Below are 22,223 nucleotides of genomic sequence, written 5' to 3' on the forward strand. Positions count from 1 at the left end.
AAAATATCCTCATTTTGCTTCATAACAGAAGCAAATGTTAACATGCATATATCCAGTGACATTCAGTTTTTTGCTTTGCAGCATCTATTTCAGTACTGGAGGCTTTGAGGTTTCTGCAGAGGTCAAAGCACTATATGAATGTAATGTTAGTTATTTCAGCTTAATTGGACATAATTGCAGCTTTCCTGTGCTTCATAGTTGAAGAGTCTGATGAGTTTATATCTGCAGGCATCACAGAGACATCCCAGAATGCAGTGCATCTGAGAGGGGATGTCAGGCAAACAGCTCTAGTAATGACAAATTCCATACCTTCAGCTTACAGTTGTTTTAAGTGTGTTGTAAACGAGTCCAAACACTCCTGGAATCTGCTTTAAAGCATGTTTTTTTCCCCTCTCTATCTCGGACTACCTTTTAAGCACCAAAGCATGAGCTCTGAATAAAAGGAGTTGGTTTTCAGTGCGCTAGATTTTCTTGACCGCTCTGAGTGGGTTATTCTGGGACGGTGGGTTTGTTTCGGATGTCTTGTTATGTGTGGGGAATTTTGACATGACTAGCCATTGTTTTCATGTTTGGGTGCACCTCCCTTAACCGTACATGTGATTCAACAGTTTGTAATGTGTATTATGGAGTCTGTTAATGCTTGAACCCTCACAAAGGAAGTCAAGACAAAAGGGTTTGAATAAATAATTAATAAATAATAAATAAATAAATAATAATAATAATAAGTTAATAAATAACAATTAAATTAAAAATGTAAGTAAAAAAAAAATCTATGTTCTAGATTTTATATGCTACACATTAAAGTTATTATTGTAATGTGAATCTTTAAACTGTAAACTAACCATTACCAAGGTGGGCGGTACATTCCCCTTCAACCACCACTTGATTTTTACTCCAAAAAGGTAAAGAAATATTTAAGTATTTCAAATATTACTGCTCATCTTTGTGATAAAAAAAAAAAATACTTTCAGCTTCATAATGCCTTTGCGTTGCCTCACCTTAAAAACAGGGGTTTCTAAATTGTGCATGATATAGTAATTGTTATTCTGTTACAATTTATACCGACAAAGAGATTGATGGGTCAGATTTTCTTATTTTCATTCAGATCTCACTCAGGTTTGTCTGGACTCTCAGTGACTGCAGAAGACTGGAGCCACGTGCCTGACTGACATGTGCAATGCTGAGCCAGAATCTGCCAGTTGTACACAATAGCCTGGCCGATACTGAAAGAGCCTGCGGTCACTGGTTCACTGCTACTGCTATTGTTTATTGTGCAGCCACTTGCGGTTCCTTTGGTGTGGAAAACGAGATATTGATCTCTATCAAGAGCCACTGGGGTAGTTTCACTGCATGTATTGATATGGTTCACTGTGGGTGCTGGGTAATAGTGCTGCAAGAAAAGTAATGTAAACATTACGCATGTAGTCTAACCATTTATTTTTTAAAGAAAGTGTTTTAGTTTTCTTGTCTTCTCCCTGACCTTGTTTGTGCATTCATTTAGCCACAGTTTTGCTAATCAGATTTGCTAAATTGCACAATGGTGGCTTTTTGCTATTATTTTTGCTTAAAGATACAAAAAAACATATTTTGGCAAGAAAAAAACGTGTTTAGATTTTGATTTTAACCAGACAAGTACTGTTTTTGCAGGTGAAAAAGCTTAATGTTGCTTGGGTTGGATGGTATTTCTTACTTAGATATCAAAAACCTTTTCTTGTACACTATTTATAGTTCTGTTAATAGTATTTCCCTAATAATAACCCCACACAATAAAGTTGAGACATAGAAGAGAGAGGAAGTATTAAACTTTGTGATGTTTGAGGTTCACATAAACAACTGAGTAAACGTGTTCAACAGTCTTATCTCGTATCAAGCACAGGTGATAAGGTAAGTTCACATTCAAAGAATGTTCTAGTTCAATCAGACGTACTTTCCTTAACACTGGCGTTGGTAAATCCTCAAGTACACAAAGAGAGACTTCCTTGGGGCACAGGGAAACAAGGAGCGAACAAAGAAGATCAGAGCAATAGTGTCCATGTAACTTTGATTTCAGCCAATTATTGAGTGGCGAGAGGTGAGTATTTGTAGAGTGTGGTTGATTAGTACTCAGGTGATGGTTCATGGGTGTGGCGTGTCAGGGATTGAGTGGGCGGTGACTGATCCTGGTGACTGGGACTGGGAGGAACGTGCTGAGGGTGTGACAGTACCCCCCTTGTGCGGTCCTAGGTCTGACACTTTGGGCAGTCTAAATTTCCGGAAAACGTGGGAGAATAGGGTCTCAGCAGTTTCTAGAGCTGTGAAGGAGACCTTTCAAAGGGATTAGTTTGCAAGCTTTAGAAAAACGATCAACTGCAACAAGGATCGTAGTGTAGCCATGGGACGGAGGCAAATCAGTGGCAAAATCTATGCCAAGGTGTGTCTAAGGACGTTGAGGAATGGGTAGAGGTTGTAATTTCCCTTCAGGTAATCAACGAGGTGCGGTGGTGATGGCACAGACCGAGCATTCTTGGATATAACGTGTAACGTTGTTGGCCATATCAGGCCACCAGTACTTTTGTTGGAGGAGTGAGAGGGTTCACCTGTTGCCTGCTGTGGAGCAGGTTCCTCGAGGGTGGCAGCACGAATCTCTTCATCCAGCTCCCACAGAATAGGAGCGATGAAAACTGAAGGAGGTAGGATGGGTTCTGGAAGGTCAGTGGAAAGTTCAGGTGAGTACATATGAGATAAAGCATCAGCTTTCGTATTCTCAGCATGTCCACCTTAGTGGGTTCCATGAATACCCCCTCTGCTGAGATCACGTATCCAAGGAAGGAGATGGTAGTTTGATGGAACTCACATTTTTCAGCTTTGAGATACAGGTTATGCTTTCGAAGACGTTGGAGGACTGACGTGGGACTGATGTTCATCCAGGTTACAGGAATAGATGAGAATATCGTCAATGTAGATGATGGTAAATTGATGAAGGAAATTGCAAAAGATTTCATTCGTGAAACTCTGAAATATAGATGGACTGTTGAGGTGAGGTGAGTAGCTTCTCCACAATAGAGGCACGGTTGGTGGCCTATGCGGCGCTGTCTCTCAGTGGTGTCCAGTGGACAGGAGTCTGTGAGCATGGGAGCATGAGTTCATCGTTCTCAAGAGGAGGTGCTAACTCTCTGGAGGAAAACTGGGTAAGGTGTTCGTCTGGGTGCAGGCAGAAAGATGTTGAGATACGCTAATGGTTTTCTTTACGAAGGTTTCTAAACTGATGTTATCATCATAAATGACCATCTTTCTTCAGATCTGGGCCTTGAGACCTTTACGAAAGGCTGCTAATAGGGCGACTTGATTCCATTCGCTGGTAGTGGCTAGGGTTTGAAAGCATAGCGTATACTCGTGGGTATCTGAGGAGCCTTGTCGTAAATTGATCAGCTCGTCGTTCACTGAGAGGGTGGTGAGAGCGACTCCGAACACCTCTTTGAAGTGGTCTATAAAAGTGGAGAGTAAGGATAAAACTAGCTTCTATGAAGAGCGAGCATTAAAGGAGGAAACCATTACAGCTGTTGGGATCACCAGAGTAAGCAGTAGGGCGTGAGAAGAGTGAACTGTGCAATGAAGCAGTGATTGCTTCAGTTGACGGATTTAATATTGACTGAGGCATTGACTGTCAAAGAGCATTCACAAGTTCCGTGAATGTATCATATTTGTACTCGATTTTAGAGGCTGGAATCCTGTCACATCCACACATAGAAGACAGAGGAAGTATTAAACTTTGTGATGTTTATTGAGGTTCACATAAACAACTCAGGTGCAGTAGGTGAGTAAACGTGTTCAACACTCGTATCTTAAAGCACAGGTGATCAGGTAAGTTCACATTCAAAGAATGTTCTAGTTCAATCAGTGTTTTCTTAACACTGGTGTTGGTAAATCCTCAGGTACACAAAGAGAGACTTCTTTGGAGCACAGGGAGTCAAGGAGCGAACAAAGAAGAAGATCAGAGCAATAGTGTTCATGTATCTTTGATTCCAGCCGAGGATTGAGTGGCAGAGGTGAGTATTTGTAGGGTGTGGTTGATTGCTGGGTGCAGGTGTTGGTAATTAGTACTGAGCTGATAGTTCACGGGTGTGGTGTATTGGGGATTGAGTGGGCGGTGACTGATCCTGGTGACTGGGACTGGCGAAACGTGCTGAGGGTGTGACAAAAGTTAACTGCAACTTCCATGTGCTACATACATACATCCTACATACTGCTCATTTAGTAGCTTTTAAATCTTTTATGTTGACTGTTACGATCCCACGATGGACTAGGGGTGTGTGGGTCGCACACTTAAATTTAAGGGACATTGGTAGGCTGAATATCCAACACTGGTTACAACCAAAGCGATGACACGAGACAAACGAGATGCTGAATGAGGTGATTTATTTACAATGAATATGAAAGTGCAAAAGAAATAGTACTAATTAAAGAAATATTTACATAAAGAAAACATTTCAAGTGAAAAGCAGAACAGATAGAAAGACTGGCTATTGGTGCGGCTGAAAATAAACCAAAAAGCCACTCTAACGCTAGCATCAACCTCCAACTTAAATGGACGCTCAAAATTTGGGGTTGCGAGTACTGGAGCGCTGCACAGGAGTGCCTTCACACTATCAAATGCATGTTGACACTCCAACGACCACTTAAACTGTTGTGAGGGGCTTAACAAACTGGTGAGAGGACTTGCAACACTCGAAAAGTTTTTACAAAATCCACGATAGTATCCAGCCATCCCTAGGAACCGCCTCAGTTGACGTCGTGTAGTAGGAACAGGAAAGTTTGAAATGGCTGATACTTTAGCAGCAACTGGTCGAACTTGTCCTTGCCCAACCGGTTTCCCAAGATATGTTATGGTAGCCTGGGCAAATTCACATTTTGATAGATTTAACGTTAAATTGGCCTTTGACAGGCGTTCAAACACAGAATATAACTGAGACATATGTTCTGGCCAGTTAGTTGAATAAATCACCAAATCATCCAAATATGCATTACACCCAGGCACACCCGCCAGCACAGTAGCAACCAAACGTTGAAATGTTGCAGGTGCATTGCGAAGCCCAAATGCCATGACTTGATACTGCATGAAATGATCAGGGGTGACAAATGCAGATATGTCAGAGGCACGAGGTGTTAAAGGCACTTGCCAATACCCTTTTAACAAATCCAACTTAGTTACGAATCGAGCAGTTCCTAAATTGTCTATACAATCTTCCATCCGTGGTAACGGATAGCTATCAGGCACTGTTACCCCATTAACTTTACGATAATCAGTGCAGAAACGGAAGGTTCCGTCCGATTTGGGAACAAGTAAGCAAGGCGAGCTCCATGGACTGCAACTTTGTACTGCAAGACCATTTTCACAGACATATTTTACCTCTTGTCTCATCAGCTCCCTTTTCACAGAATTTGCACGATAGGGATGCTGCATTACTCACATCAATATCATGTTGTATTACTGTAGTTTGACTCGGGGTATCGCGGAAAAGATTTGGATATGTCCTAACTAATTGCTCAATATCATTTTTTTGGGAATCAGATAGATGACTCAATGTAGGTAATTCTCGCAACTTTTCAGAGTTAGACAACAAAGCACACTGTTGCGGAGCATTACGTAGGATTAAACCATCCTCATCAGTCTCCAAGTCTCCAGTCACAAGCACGACAGGAGCAACAACAGGTTTCACTGTTGTTTTCCCCTGTTCAGGTTGAGACTGCCGTGTATAATAGGCTTTCAACATGTTAATATGGCAAATTCTTGTTTTGCGACGCCTCTCAGGTGTGCGAAGAACATAATCGGTGTCACTCAATTTTTTCTTGATTGTATATGGACCGGCAAATCTTGCAGACAAAGCAGATCCAGGAACAGGTAATAAAACTAATACCTGATCCCCGGATTTAAACTCTCGAGCTATTGCTTTCTTGTCATATCTCGGTTTCATGGTCTTCTGAGCAGAGGTCAAAGTTTGACGTGCCATGGAACAAGCCTCACGCAAACGCTCCCGAAACCGGCCGACGTACTGAAGGACATTCATTTGGCACTTGGACTCTGGGGCTAAAATGTTCTCCTTCAACACCTTTAAAGGGCCACGGACCGTATGTCCAAACACGAGCTCGGCAGGACTGAAACCAAGAGACTCCTGTACTGCCTCACGGACAGCAAAAAGCATCAAAGGAACCCCTTCATCCCAGTCCCTACCTGTATCCAGACAATATTTGCGTAACATAGACTTTAATGTCTGGTGGAACCGTTCAAGTGCCCCCTGACTTTCAGGATGGTAAGCGCTGGAAACACAGTGCTGAATTGCAAGTGTCCCTAACACCTGATTAAACACCCCAGACATGAAATTTGTCCCTTGATCACTCTGAATAACCTTAGGAAGTCCGAATGTCGCAAAAAACTTCATAAGGGCTTTAATAATGGTAGATGCAGTGATCTTACGGAGCGGAATCGCTTCAGGAAAACGAGTTGTAGCACACATAACCGTTAAAAGAAACTGATTACCAGCCTTTGACCTTGGCAACGGCCCTACACAGTCAATGATTACTCTTTCAAACGGTTCTTGTACAATGGGTATTGGAGTAAGGGGAGCACTTGGGATTACCTGATTTGGTTTACCACTGCACTGGCAAGTCTGACAGGTCCGGCAATATCTAGCAACATCTTGCTTTAAACCAGGCCAGAAGAAAAACCTCAGAATTCTGCGATAAGTTTTAGTAATTCCTAGATGACCGGATAGAACATGGTCATGTGCAAGTGATAGTACATGGTGTCGGTACACAGAAGGAATGACCACCTGGTATACAGTACTCCAGTCAGCTCCCTGTTCAAGTGTGGAACTCCACTTACGCATCAACAAAGAATCCTCAACAAAATAACCCACTGGTTGCTGGATCAACTGTTCTGGGAAAGCGCAGCATCAAAACAACGTTTCAAAGTCTCATCATTTCCCTGTGCTGTGATTATCTGCTCACGAGTTATACGTAAATTTAGTTTCCGAAACTCCTCTTTATCTGTTTCACGGATGCAAGGTCTTTCCACACCCTGAGCTCTTGATAATGAAGGTTTGTCTATATGCATGAACGTATTCTCAAGAGTAAACTCCTCATTATCCAGCTGCTTGGCCTGAGAGCGGGTCACGACACATGCAGGGAAAGTGTCAGGAAACGCGCGGACAATTCGTCATCTACAGCGGTACAGGTACCTTGTCAAAAACCTCTAATGACGGAATCACTTTACCCCCAGCAATATCATTCCCGAGGATAAACGACACGCCTTTAATCGGTAAATCTGGAAGCACCGCTACCGATACGACACGATTCACAAGCTCACACTGCAAGTGGATTTTATGTACAGGGGCTTTAACAACACCCATTTCAATACCTTGCATGAGAATGCTTGTGCCACACGATGTCTGTTCATTCAAAACAAGCACATCAGCGATCAACACAGAGTGGGCAGCACCCGTATCCCGAAGTATCTGGATTGGTCGCTGATCTGCAGGGTTACCGGTTGTGGAAACTAACCCTTTAAAAATGAACGGATGATAACTTGCTTCAACATTCTTTTCAAAAGATAACTGTTCGCTTCTGGGTGTAGACTGAATTAATCCTACAGTTGTGGGTCAGGCATGTTTACTTTTAAGAGCACGACAATCAGCAATCAAGTGACCAACTTTATGGCAATAGTAACATTCTCTCATCTCTATCCCATGATCTGTTTTAACCTTAGGCCGGGGAGGAGAGGAATGGGTTGGCTGGGTCACAGTTACCACTGGTCTAGAACGGGACCCTGTCAATGTTCCTGAGCGAACAATAGAAAACATAGGTTTATGTGTGAGCATGAACTCATCGGCATGAACAGCAGCTTGGGATACAGAGTTTACTTTTTGTTCATTCAAGTATACAACAATACCCTCAGGTAAACAATTCTTGAATTCTTCAAGTAGAATAAGTTCACGCAACTCACCAAAGTCCACTGTCTTAGTGGCTGTACACCATTTATCAAACAGTAAGCTCTTTTCTCGAGCGAATTCTACAAAAGTCTGTTGCATAGTTTTTTTATGGTTCCTAAATCGTTGTCTATATGCTTCTGCCACTAGTTCATAAGCCCTTAATATTGCGGACTTCACCGTCTCATAATTTAAACTTTCCTCAACTGAAAGCGCCGAACAAATCTCCTGGGCTTTGCCACACAGTTTACACTGTAATAGCAAAGTCCATATGTCAGGTGGCCAATGTAAGGTTGACGCGATACGCTCAAATACTTGAAAGTATGAATCAACTTCGTCTTCACGAAAATTTGGAACGAGTGAAATATATTTACTTACGTCAGTATGGTACGAACTGGACAAGGCAGGTGGGGCACTCACCGGAGCAGCTGTGGTTATACCAGAACCAGGGATGGGAGAAGCCAAGCGTGCAGCTTTTGCAGCTTCTATGTCTAGCTGTCTCAGCTTAACCTGCTTATCGGCTTTTATCTCCAGTTGGCGAATCTTAAATTGTAATTCCAACTCAGCTTGGTGGACGCGTGCTTTTTCCTGAGCCTCATACTGTAGTTTGGCCAGACGCAACTTAAATCTGCTGTCTGCCATTGAATCGGACGAGGCAGGCGATATCGGATCAAAGGGCGGTAGTGCAACCTTAGGTTCAACCGCCGTTTCACCCTCAGCTGTATCACTATCCTGCCCTGTATCTGTCCGTTCAGGAGCACACGGTCTTTCAGTCACACTGAGAGGATTCAACTCTTTCGGAGTCACATTACCCACAGCAAAAACCCCCAGTTCGACCAACCGATCATAAATAACATTCCGAATTTCTCTTTTAAAGGTTTTGTTTGCTTATTACAATTTGATAATGTTCAGCAATTTGAATCAAGTCATCTTTGCGACATTTATCAAATTCCCCAAGAGTCGGACTCCTAATAAATGAATCCAAATTAAACATGGCCACACTTAATACAAGGAAGCGTACTGAACTAGAAACAAATTTGCCTTAAGCAATAGACAACACCCCCTCTACGAACCCTATAACTAGCGCTACAAATGAAATCGCTTTGTCAACCGTGTTGAGCCCAACCAAACCAATGCCCACAAAGAAAAAACTCGGGACTTTTAATATCCCGGATGAGCCCCCAAAAATGTTACGATCCCACGATGGACTAGGGGTGTGTGGTTCGCACACTTAAATTTAAGGGACATTGGTAGGCTGAATATCCAACACTGGTTACAACCAAAGCGATGACACGAGACAAACGAGATGCTGAATGAGGTGATTTATTTACAATGAATATGAAAGTGCAAAAGAAATAGTACTAATTAAAGAAATATTTACATAAAGAAAACATTTCAAGTGAAAAGCAGAACAGATAAACCAAAAAGCCACTCTAACTACAACCAAGTTCCCCTTTAAAACTGACCTAAGAAAAATAAAAGAAAAGGAAAAAGAAAATCTTCAACGTCCAGGACGTCCTAAACTACTCTTCTTAAGAAATACATAGGTTGGCACGCACCACCTTACCTAGTGTATCTCTAGACAAAGAATCACCTATATGTTGCGATGTAAACCACGTGGCTTGCTTTCCTTAGCCAGTCTTTCTGCCACCAACAATGACAACCATTTACAAAATGAGTCTCAAACAAAAGCCTAACCCATCAGTCTCTAAACTAGGCTTTTAAAACCCAGTTGAGAATGGCGATTGGTTGAAGCCTGAGCAATGGACCACTATCTGCACAAAACAGGAGAGCAGACTGACAGGATTGGTTGAAATGCTGGCATGTGAAGCAACCAATCAGGGAAGCAGGACGACAGGATTGGTTGGACGACGGGGATGAAAGGCAACCAATCAGCAGCGACCAGGGATAAACTGAAATAAGCAGAAAACAACATACAAGAAAACCCAATAACGTTCCGTAACGTAACATTGACACTGCCAGTTTCTGAAACAGCACTGAAGCACAGAATGTAAAGATTGCTCAGTTATGTGTCAGTTATGATATTCATATTTTGGCTATTTGAGTCACCTTTTTCTGACATGCTTTATGGAAGATTCTTTTATATGAATAACTTAGTTTGTTTCACTGGTATAATGCCTACTACCTAAATACCTTAGAACCAGAAAAAAGAGAAAAGTTTGAGGAAAAGCAAGCTAGTATTGAGTCCCCCAGGGTTCTGTCTTGGGTCCTTGCTTTATGTGCCCTACTTCCTGTTATCACAATAGCTATTAAAAAAAAAATAATAATAATAACTTGTTAATTAATTGTAAATAATAAATTGAGTCTTTGTGGTCGTTATGTTTGGCTTTAATATGTGCTTTATAACTACTAGTAAACAATCATTATGCTGTTAATACGCATATTAATATGCAACTGTATAATAATATTTGAATAGTGTTCCCTAATCCAATTTTTGTCTTATTCTTTAAGCTCACCCTATGTTTTACCAAGGTTTCAAAGCAATGAATACAGTTATTGTGTATTTCCCAAACTGCATAAATACGTTATTTAAATTTTTAACTTCTAGTGTTTCCAATCTAGACAAAAAAAGATTATTGACAGTCTGCATTGACTGCTATTACAGTACAAGGGGTTCAGGAGCCCAGCAAAGTGCTATCCTGCTTCAACGGAAGACTTAAATTAACTGCCATTATGTGAATAGCCCTTTAAATCCAATAAACCTTTAGAATTATTCTGGAGGACACTCTACAGATGGCCTCAAAGTCGAACTGCAAGGTTATATATGATACTGGCTCCTAAACCTCCTTAGAATGTTTAATAATACAGTAGACTTACCTACTCTTCCTGTTTATACCTTAACAGAGACTTCTGGTTACTTTGAGACAAACGAAAAAGCTGTCACAAAGGCAGGAGGAAACATAGTATAATCTCTTGTGGCTTCTCCATCAGGGGAATAAGTGCCAGTTAAAGTTAAAAGATATCCTAAAAATTATTGTAACTACACACTGCTGACCTGTAGACCTCTAGGAATAAGTTACAAAAGTTGGCACTTTTATTAATTTAACATTAAAACAGGAATGCCACCACTGAATATCTAAAACACAAGGAATTTTGTTCTGTGTGTTTAAATTCATTGTCAAGCAGCAAAAACTACTAAAGTGAACTCCAGGTCTGTTATCATATGAAACTGGCCCATGGTCAATAAAAGGTTAAAAGTGACAAAAATGCAATATCTGCTGACCTAGATTGAGAAACTCCACAGGTGAATGCACACTACTCCAAAAATGACTTTACTGCACCCTTTGGAGGGCACTACAAAGCCAAACCTTTTCAACAAATGTTGACTTTCTCAAAAACATTCCAATAATCATGTCACAGTCTCTGATTCCCTCAAGTCCAACGGTTTCTATAGGAGTCATCTGAGTTGAGATGTTTTCTCTATGCCTATTTCCTAAGTTATCTATTTTTCAGCACAATGGCCCATCAGTAAAATGTCATGGGAAATTATTCTCTTCCACCTGTTGCTATTAAACTCGTTCTAAACCCAAATGGTGTAAACACTGAGATTAAAAAATTATTTTTATTACTGTTGCAACTTTTTGGTTGTTTTTTCACATACATGCTTAATTTTCACATCCTGCATATTCAAAATTGCAAAGAACTAACTGATTGCATGTTTATCATTTTTGAAGATTAACAATTAGGTTCAGATTAAAGGCAAGGGCTTTAAAATGCACATTGAGCAGCAGAGCTTTTCAGTCTCTCACATTAAAGATGTTTGGCCATTTTTAAACGTGCAGAGGCTTGCAACATTGTTGTCATTAGTTTGTGGTCATCTTTACAATTAGTACAAGTATTAGGATTTCATCCCCCCCTTTACTATTTGTCTAAATAATATTTCCAATTATACTTTTGAGCACCAGTAAGTCATTAGATTCAGGATTTTATCTTAATGAACAATAAAATGTTTGAAAAATCCATTAGACATTGAATTAAGGGCACAAGGCTCATGTAGGGAACAGAATATCATAGATTTTGGAGTGTGAGATGGGTTTTCCAAAAAATTTCTGAAAATGAAAATTATTGTCTTTCTGTGTCACAGGAATATGAATATAAGGAACACAAAGGCCAAATATCCTTAACCATCCATCACAATGAGAAAAAACAAAGAATATAGCTCTGATATTGTGTAGCAACAAATTTTGATCTTCACAATATATGAAGTGAAGAAAATAAAATAAAATGGGAAACAAGAAAACAAATGACTAAATGAGAAAATAGTTAAAACACTGAACTTTTTTGTTTCCTCTATCACCATCAGGACATTAAGGAGTTCAGTCAACAGGAAATGTTATGAATCTGCCTACAGTATATTGTCTTATGTTTGTATCATGAAGTATATTAATCACATCTTAAACGCTGTGGCCCTTTTTTTCTACCAGAAGTCATCTTGTTCAGATTAAATTTGAAAATACCATAGAAAACTCAAGAAGAATAAAAAAGACTGAAGAAGTATCTGAAGTTAATCCTTCCTCTGATTTATTTATTTTATGTCTGGCAAACCACCACTATAGGAGACCCTGTTAGAACTAAGGTGTTTTTTGTGGTTTTTGTGTTTTACTGTCAGCTCTGTCATTGGCGACACCAGACCACATAAGAAATGGATCAAAATGGTACTTGATCCGATGAAAAACAATAACATTTGTGATGACAGTTGACTATTGAATGTGCATTGTGATATTGTCATTGTGAGTCACTGTGTCAGGATCAGTCTATGGAGTTACTGGAAGAAACTAAGTAAACTAAGGATGTTCATGGAGTCAGCGAAACACATGGAGGAACAGAAACCACTGAAAGATCATGAAGGTTTCTCTTGAAGCCGTAAGTCATGATATTTTGTCTATATTGCGCCATTCTGTGGGACATCAGTAAAGAACAAAATACACTCATCAATTACTTGTGAAAATGTGCACATACCCTACAATATTAATACAGTAAAAGTACAAATTTTACCTGAATAACAACCATATCTCATGGCAGTTCATATATATTTTATGATGTGGTTAATTTACATTAAACTGTATGACCTCAATTGAACAAATGTGCATGATTTATTTGAATGGTTTGTGCTTTCACAGCATATTCAATTGATATTCATTTACAAAAATCTCCACTAAAGAACTGGTTTCTTTAAAATATGATGACTTCAGATGCAAAAAACTTTTAAGTCCATCCAAGCCTTTTAAAAATGCTAGCATCTTAATCATCAATATCATCTATTATCATTTGTTTGTCTTTATGAGATGACTGTAGTAAAAAGTATAATATTATGCTTTATAACGTACTGAGGTAAAAGCTTTCTAAAATTATCTAACAACAAATTACAGACGAAGCAAGTAACATGAATTAAGCATATTTTTAGTAGAAAGATCCTATTCTCTTGCAAAATGTAATCTTTGATTTATTAACATTTTTATTTACAGATTTATATGTATAATTTTACTGGCCATTTTATATCCAAATAATTAACACATCTACAGTGCAACATAAGTATCAGTAGTAAAACAAATGAAAGTTAAATAAATATATTTATTTTTTATTTTTATTAATTTTAAAGATTACTAATGGCATACTTGATTACATTAAATAATACCTATTTATTTATTTTTTTTGCCTGAGTGATTAGATTATTACTGATTTGCAATTAAAACACTGTGAAGACTAATTAGCTCCAAACCCTGGCTAGCTGCATACTTAGCGTTTTAATGCACCATAAAAGTAATTGCCATGTAAAATCTGCTACAGAATTTCCAGAATTGCCCACATTTAAGGCAGCATTGCAAATTAAGCTCAGTAAGTCTTTTGTGTTTGAGTTTCATCATGAATCCGAGTTTAATAGTTCTGATCATTTCTGAATTAAACCAGATCTACTAAAAAGGGCTACTTTCGTTTAGCACTAAATACATAACACACTTTCTCAAAACTACAACAGTATGTCAATACAAATAATTTTCAATCATTTACACCTCTTCATGCCGTTCCAAACCTGTATGGCTATCTTTTTGTGTGGAACACATGAAGTAATATGGAGGAATTTTGAGAAATGCTGTTAACTGTAACAAATAAAAAAATATGGAAGTCAATGGGATCCAATTGTTTGGTTACCAACATTCTACAAAATATCTTCTTTTGAAGAAAGTCATCCAGGTTTGGATCGACGTGAAGTAACTAGTACTTTAACAATACCTATTCATTCATGTTAAAATCCAACATCATCAATAATGAACAACAGATGACTGTTTCTGCAGGAAATGACAATGATATGTGATTTCTGTATCAGTTTTTTATACAAAATCTTTTCCATTCAGTGAAAGTTCAGAAGGATGATAGCAAAAGCTGCACATGACATTATGAACCTTCTTTTCCCGTCAGCATTGTTGTACTCATTTCCTTTATATTTAATAGCACTTATCTCTAGAAGTAAAAATATAAAAATATTAAAACCTCAGCCCTTGGTCTGAGGTCTTCGAGAACAGGATTACTTCATTAATGTGGCCACACAAGTGTTTTGTTCTCTACTGACCTATGAATCTCATATGTGCAGAGGTCAGAAGCTACGGGTCACCAGCACCACTCAGCAACAGACTGAGGTTATTTGAGTGGCACCTCGTTGAGTGAGTGTCAAAGGCGACTGTTTGTTTACCATCAGTGTTTTGGCTGGTGTTGATCTGAGCGCTCGCTACACTTCCCCACGTGTGATAGCAGCACAATCACAGGAACCTCTCAGCCGGGAAAGAGCAAAAACCCTCAGACTGGACCATGTTTCCTGCTGCTGCTCACCAAAACAGAGATTCAGACCTGTAGATCCCAATATATATTTATAATACCAAAGAAAAAACAGTTTTTGTGGAATGAAAAGGTTCCATGGATGATAAAGGTTCTTTGTGAAATCATTGATGCCAGTAAAGAACCTTTATTTTTAAGAGTGCCGTTGCTTATTAGCATCCCTAAATTAACACATGGGCTTTTTAATCATATATTTATTGTTTTTGTCACGTTCTCTGGACTTTGTTATTGTTTTTGTCATGTGCCATGTCTTCCGTTTGACCTACTTTTAGTTAATTGTCTCAGCATTTACACCTGTGTCTTGTTTAAGTAATTCCGTTGAATATGTAAGTCCTGTGATTTCAGTTCTGTTTGTCCAATCTCATCTTTATGTGCGTGTGATTTCGTCCTATCTGCCTGCCTGTATTTATATTGTTTATCTCATCTCTGAGTAGATTAAAGCTTTATTTACCTTTATGCTAGTAGTGTGCTCTCCTGCTTACCACACTCGTGACAGTTTTATTTGTTTAAATTATTTTCTTTTTACTATACTTAAAAATAAAGGTTTCTTTTTGATGCCATAGTGGAACCATTTTTGTTTTAACAGAATCTTTCAGTGAACAGTTCCTAAAAGAACCATGGTGAAGAACACTTTAAAAATATAAAAAGAACCTTTCTGGCTGTAAAATAACAGTTTCTGAATTTAAAAGGTTCCATTGATTTTCAAGGTTATTGTCACGTTTGGTGGTTTGATGCAGGAAGGAGCACTCGAGAAGTGAAAAACTTAAACGGGCAAAATAAATACATACAAGCAGGCAGAACATAAACCACATAGGTAACCTCGACGATCGGACAAACGTGAACTCAAAACACAGGACTTAAATACACAACGTAATTGACTAAACTAACGAGACATGGCTGAGACAATTATACAATTAAGTAGAACTAAAAGCTTGGGAGGAGGTTTTGGTGGAGGACGGCCCCCAGGAGGGGGTAGGCAGACAGGAGTCCAAGGAGGTGCAGACGGAGGGAGGAGCCAGGAGGAGTCCGGAGCAGGCGGAGATCCAGAGCCCAGCCATGATGATCCATGGTGGAGCCGACGGAGGGAGGAGCCATGGAGGAGGAGGCGGCCATCAACTCCATGGGGCTGACCGACGGCGGCGGAGCAGGTGGTGGAGGAGACTGAGGCGGAGGTGGAGAACGATGCGGCGAGGAACTAGGCGAGGCAGCAGGCTTCGGCGATCGATGCGGAGATGGGAGACGGGAAGGATGCTGCGGAGCCAGAGCGACAGAGGACTGAGTTGGAGCTGGAGAGAAGGAGTCTGACAGAGCCGGTGGGATGGAGTGACGAGGCGAAGCCGGAGGAGAGGAATCCCGAGGCGACAGATGGTCAACGACTGACCAAGGCGGAGCCGGAGGAACGATGGAGCCTGGTGGAGCTGGTGGACTGACGGACCACGGTGGAGAGGAGGGAGCTAGTAGCCTAGGGGGAGCCTACGGGTCTACGAGCCGAGGTGGAGTCCGGGACTCGGAGGCGGGACGGCAAGGGTGGGAAAACTTGAGGCGGCACTGGAGGGAGTGCACGTGGTGCAGGCACTGGAGGGAGCGCACGTGGAACAATCTCTAGGGGGCACTCCTGAGGCAGGTATTCAAGACGGTTGGACGGGACCAGCGGGCTAACAGGACAGCTGAACGGGACCAGGAACTCTGGATACAGTCTAAGTCCAGGTCGACATCATCCAGCTCCTCTTGTAGATCCAGCAGCCCCAGGTGGATAATCAGCTCATCCTCAGCCGTTGTGCAGTGGGCTCTCTTCAGTGATGGTTCCGTGGTCGTGCCAGACTCCACGACTGTGCCATCGGTGGGCTCAGGCTTGGGCTCTGTGACGCATGGAAATGATGGGCTGGGCTCTGGATCGGGAGTGGGGCTGGTGTCGTTGTCCATGGGCTGCACAGTCATCGGCGAATTGCACGATACCAGCACCCACTCAATGTAACGGCGATGCTCTCTCTCGAGGGCCGTCCCCAGACAGCTTCGTGTGGTGGTGTTTAATCCTCTGAAGTGAATCGAGCAGAGGAAGCTGTCCGGGTAGCGTGAATCATTCGCGAGGGCGAGGAAGTCCTTTGTATAGAAATCGAGAGAGCGATCCTCCTGCTCCAGCAGGAGGATGAGAAAATGTGGGTCGTCATAGGGGGAATCCATGACAAAAAACAAAAGGGTAAATACGCCGCTTTACTGTTGGTCCGATCGAACTGTCACATTTGGTGGTTTGACACAGGAAGGAGCACTCGAGAAGGCAGGCAGGCAGAACATAAACCACATAGGTAACCTCAACAATCAGACAAACGTGAACTCAAAACACAGGACTTAAATACACAACGTAATTGACTTAACTAACAAGACACGGCTGAAGACAATTATACAATTAACTAGAACTAAAAGGCAGGGCACACAGAGCACATGGTACGAGACAAAAACAATACCACAGTCCAGAGACGTGACAGTTATTCATAAAAGCCATTGATGCCAATAAGGAACCATTATTTTTACGAATGTATTCTCTCTCTCTCTCTCTCTCAAGGGAGCTTCCACTGGCCCCAACACTTCACTGGGGCCCTTTTTTCACTTTTCGGATCCATTTTGCCAACCCAATATTTAAAATGTAAAGTATGATACCTTCCAATGATCTCATGTTCAGCCTTAAAAATATACCAGCCAAGAAGAGTCAAGAACAACTGTAATAGCCTATTTGATTTGAGGTTTATATAAAACATGTAAATATCTTAGTTACATGGTTTATAATAGAAATCTTAGATTTATACCATATAAATATATAAATATCTTTTTCACTGCAGAAGAAAACTATTTTCAGTAAGCGTTAATTAAAGAATATAAATCCCGGTCGTTCACAGATCTCCTCTGCAGTAGTGTATCTTCAGCTCTCAACTCGAGTCAATCCTGCTTTCTGGTGCGCGTTCACGCCGCATGCGGCGCGCCTCCGTGTTCACTCTCTCACGCGGCGCGCCCCCGCGAGCAGATGCAGATGTCTGTGTTTCTCTCTGCGTCTCTCTGATGCCGCTGTAGTCCTCGAGCAGAGCAGTGCGTCTGTCGCCTCGCGTTAGGAGCGGCAGGATCAATATGGTGGCAAAGGATTACCCCGTTTACCTGCTGATCAAACGAGCGAGCGGCCGCGGGGACGAGCCGCAGGTGAGACCCGATAAATCTTATGAACTCACTCCGATAATACACAAAATAACACTAGCTAACGTTGTTATTACTACTGCTGCTACTTTTAACTGCATTAATAATTGATGTATACAATATTCGTGAGCAAGCATTTTTATTCAATATTATTTCAGTTTTGTATATTTTATATACAAAAATTTTGCCAGCATTTATAAATGAGTGGATTTGCTAAGATATAGTGCTTATGTGAATTATTTTGATTATTGTTGTGGTGTATTTTCACAAATACGTTGTTAAAACGTGATGTAGGAGAAGAAAATCAGGTTTGGTTGGGTTTCCTTATATGCTTCAGTGTAGTAAAGTTTAGCAGATGTTTGTGGTGTTTGGCTGCTTCTGATGTGGTTTGTGCATCTGTAGGTCAGCGCTGGGGTTTTCTACATCGTTTCTTTTTAGACTGCTAATGTTTTTGCTGTGTTGTGTGTCCAGATGCATCAAAAAGTGCCTTTGTAAGGCTACTGTGAGACTGAGAAACTCCTAGACTACTGATGTTTTGTTATTTGTAGTTTGTTCTTTTTGACTCCGATTTTTTTGATTGTGAAGTCTTCTTTTTTAAGTGTTTAAATCACTATAGCGATCCAAAGAGCTGATATAAACTATTTGACTGGACAAAAGTCATTGTGTATGAAGTGATATGTTTTTCAGGCACAATATTATGATGATAATAAATACTAATAAACATACACCCTGCTGTCTTCACATGCAAAAGCATACAAAGCACAATGCACTGTTCTATATGTTAACAGATCATTCATTTGTGTATTTTTATTTATTATTATATATTTTTTAGGGCTGTCAAACATTTAATCGCAATTAATCACATCCAAAATAAGTTTTTGTGTGAGTTTGTATATACAGTACACACGCATATATTATGTAAACAAAAACTTTAATTTTGGATGTAAATAATCACAATTAATAATTTGAAAGTGCTCCTTTTTTTATTAAATAATTGGTAAATCAGACTCAATTGGAGTATTTGCTCTGAATCATTCAGACTCTCACTGAAGATGACTCATTTAATTACTGAACCTCTTACTGCTTTGTGTGTACTTCCAGAAAGGCAGACTAATGGCAGACTTTAAGAAAACCTTAAGTCTAATTACTGACAGGAAACTGTTTTTTTTAGTTAGCACAATAAATTCAGTTAATGCACTGAATTATATCAGAATTCTGTGCATTTTTATCTGAGTAGAATAGTTAGGAAAAACAGGAGTATTTGACCGTAAGCCTACTGCAGAAGAAAACAGTGAATAGTGACAGTTCTGCTTTCATGAAGTTTTATGTTGTCAGCTATAAGGCTGAGATTGAAAAATATGCTCACTATCCTTCTGGCATTTGTCTCTGGTGTCACTGTTTTGGGATGTCTGTGCTTTTTAATAGCATGACTGACTGCAGAAAAGGCTGACGGCGAGCTGTTTTACTGATAAGTTCATGATGCCATTGTGTTTCATCAACTTTGCACGCAATGTTTTTATATTTGCGACAGTAAATTCACACACTTCTGTTGCTCTCATGCAACATGACAATTGCAAGGTCTTTTTTCTTTTGAAAAACATCTGCGAAATCGGATCAAATTCAGTCATTTAGGACATACAGCGAAAAGAAAAAATGATGCTTTTCTTAATAAATCTGTTTTACAAAAATATACTGAAAATTACCATCATCTTTTTTGTTTAGTATATGCTTAATGTGCAATAGAATATAGTAAACAAGAGTGAATAGTACAAAGTTACTGTTTACCCATAAAGAAAAACACTGAAGAAAATGCTTAGAATTGCAATGTAGTAAAATGTGACCCTGCGATATGGGTTAAAATTCTACATTCATAGAACATTAAAGATATTTTCAAAATTTCCCACCATAAATATATCAAAACTTAATTGACATAATTTGACATAATTTGACTGTTTTTGTTGTTCATGTTTACACACACATACATATATATATATATATATATATATATATATATATATATATATATATATATATATATGTATGTATGTATGTATGTATGTATGTATGTATATATATATATATATATATATGTATATATGTATATATGTATGTATGTATATATATGTATATATATATATATATATGTATATATATATATGTATATATATATATATATATATATATATATATATATGTATATATGTATATATATGTATATGTTGGACTTCAGTAGCTTTAACAGCAACGACACTAGATAATAATTATAAGGAAATATCCTAGCAGAAAAATCTGACAGAATTTTGTCCCTATTTTTGTCAAAATTCTGTATGTATTAGTACAGACATTTTATGCATAAGTGAAATTAGATTTTATTTTTAAGTCATGAGTACTATTATAAATATTCTGTGGAATTGCTGTTTTGCACATTTAAAAATTCAACAGGCAGCATGCCGGTCTTTTTCCTCTGTATTACATATTAAAAAAGGGGTTTTCCTGACTCTTGGGAGAACCGGAGCCTAACTGCAGTTTTGGTGTCATTCCACCCTGATCAGGCGTGACTCAAACTTTCCCACAAAAATAATTCCCTCTTAGCCGAACACATCAAAAGACATGAGTACAAGCATTAGTCCTCATGCTTTCATCCTGATGACGGGAGCTGTAGTTCAGACCTCTCTCATCAGATCACATCTGCAGCTCCTCTTTGATAGCTGCATACAGCTGTACCAACGAGCCCCTTCCACGATATACTTATCTGAACTACTGGGACCCATGAGAACTATTTTCACTTATGAGGTTGTAGTAATGTTTGTCCTTTAACTTAATGAATTCAGTTCAAACCTATAGAAGATACCTAAGATACAGTACCTCAGTTGACCAACTTTTATAGGTGCAGTCATTCACTGGCAAAAATAAAAATGAGATTGTATAATTTCTTGCCTTTATTAAATTTGTAATGTTGCAGCTCCTTTTGGAGCTTGTTGATTTGGTTTGGGCACTTAGTTTAATGCGTTTTTGAAATGAAGAAAATTACTTCCAGACTCAAGATGGCTAAAATGTAGGTCATCACTGTTGCGTAGGTATTATTCAGTACATCTTGTGTAGCGTCTGTCTTTGCGTGTGTGTTTTGATTGAGTCTATTAGTAATTGGCTAACCTCATGTATTATTGTTGTATAGTAAATAATTATAGAAAACTGTGACATGATGTTAAGTTTGTAAGGTGATGTTAGTGTGAGTGGCTGGGGTTTCTGTCAGGTGACTGTACGGCTTGATGTTTTGTGTTATGTAAACTCTATTTTGGGAATGCTGTGGGTTTGTTTTTGTTCTGTAATCCATTAGCTAAACAGGAAATGGGTTTGGAGGTGTAAGGTGTAAGAGGAGACTCAAAGCATATCTAAAGAGTCAGAAGTCAACACTGCATATATATATATATATATATATATATATATATATATATATATATATATATATATATATATATATATAAAAACACACACAATATATATACTGTATGTAAATACACACATATGGTATATAATAGTAAAATATTTACATGTGTTAAAAGGTATAAACTATATATTGTATAATTTATATCATATAACCATATATTTTATATATTTAAATTTAACATATTATTCATAAATGTATACATGCATGTGTTTGTATGTGTGTGTATATGTTAGTGCAATTATTCATTGCACTAAAAACTTTAAATATATTAGTAATTTTCTTTGAATTCAGTTGATTAGACATACTTTCTGCTATAGAAATAATTTATGACCTTATGGTAGTGAGTCTTCTCATGTTTTAGTTTTAGCAGTTTTAAGCACCAGTGAAATCCCTCAATGAAGTATGATACATGTCCATTGATCCCAGCCAATTCAGGCCACGTGTCTGGAAGGCACAGTAAGACCTACATAGGCAAATATTGAGCAATTATATTATATTACAGGGATGAACATTTGGCCAGGAGCCATATCTACAATTATGCATCTGGTCAAAAAAGGCAGAATCATATTAGCAAACCTCAGAAAGTCAGAGGAGCTTGTAGACATCTGCAACTCACAGCTTCTTCTACATGGTTTAGTTAATTATAGTGTAGGGGCAGTAATATATTAAGAATGTTGATAGATCTCACATAAACTTTCTGACATCTGACATAAAAAATAAGCAAAAACAAATGGGAACAAAAGCAGTGGATTTCTATGACCTGTGTGTGTGTTCTCCAGACTCCA

General features: G+C 39.1%; 1 protein-coding gene across 5 annotated transcripts in view; it reads left to right on the forward strand.

Moving 5' to 3' along the window:
• The window catches only part of arhgef3 (Rho guanine nucleotide exchange factor (GEF) 3), a 55,392-nt gene that overhangs the window by 25,184 nt on the left and 7,985 nt on the right, over positions 1 to 22,223 (forward strand). The window contains exon 1 of one of the 5 annotated variants that reach the window (XM_043223449.1): positions 17,762 to 17,996. The exons of the other annotated variants lie outside the window; for them this stretch is intronic. Coding sequence (XP_043079384.1) covers positions 17,928 to 17,996 — 69 coding nt within the window. The 5' untranslated portion in view covers positions 17,762 to 17,927. Of the gene's footprint in view, positions 1 to 17,761; positions 17,997 to 22,223 lie in introns of those variants that run through there. 5 annotated transcript variants of the gene reach the window in all.

The sequence above is a fragment of the Puntigrus tetrazona genome, chromosome 22 (genome assembly GCF_018831695.1).
Source record: "Puntigrus tetrazona isolate hp1 chromosome 22, ASM1883169v1, whole genome shotgun sequence".
Classification (NCBI taxonomy): domain Eukaryota; kingdom Metazoa; phylum Chordata; class Actinopteri; order Cypriniformes; family Cyprinidae; genus Puntigrus; species Puntigrus tetrazona.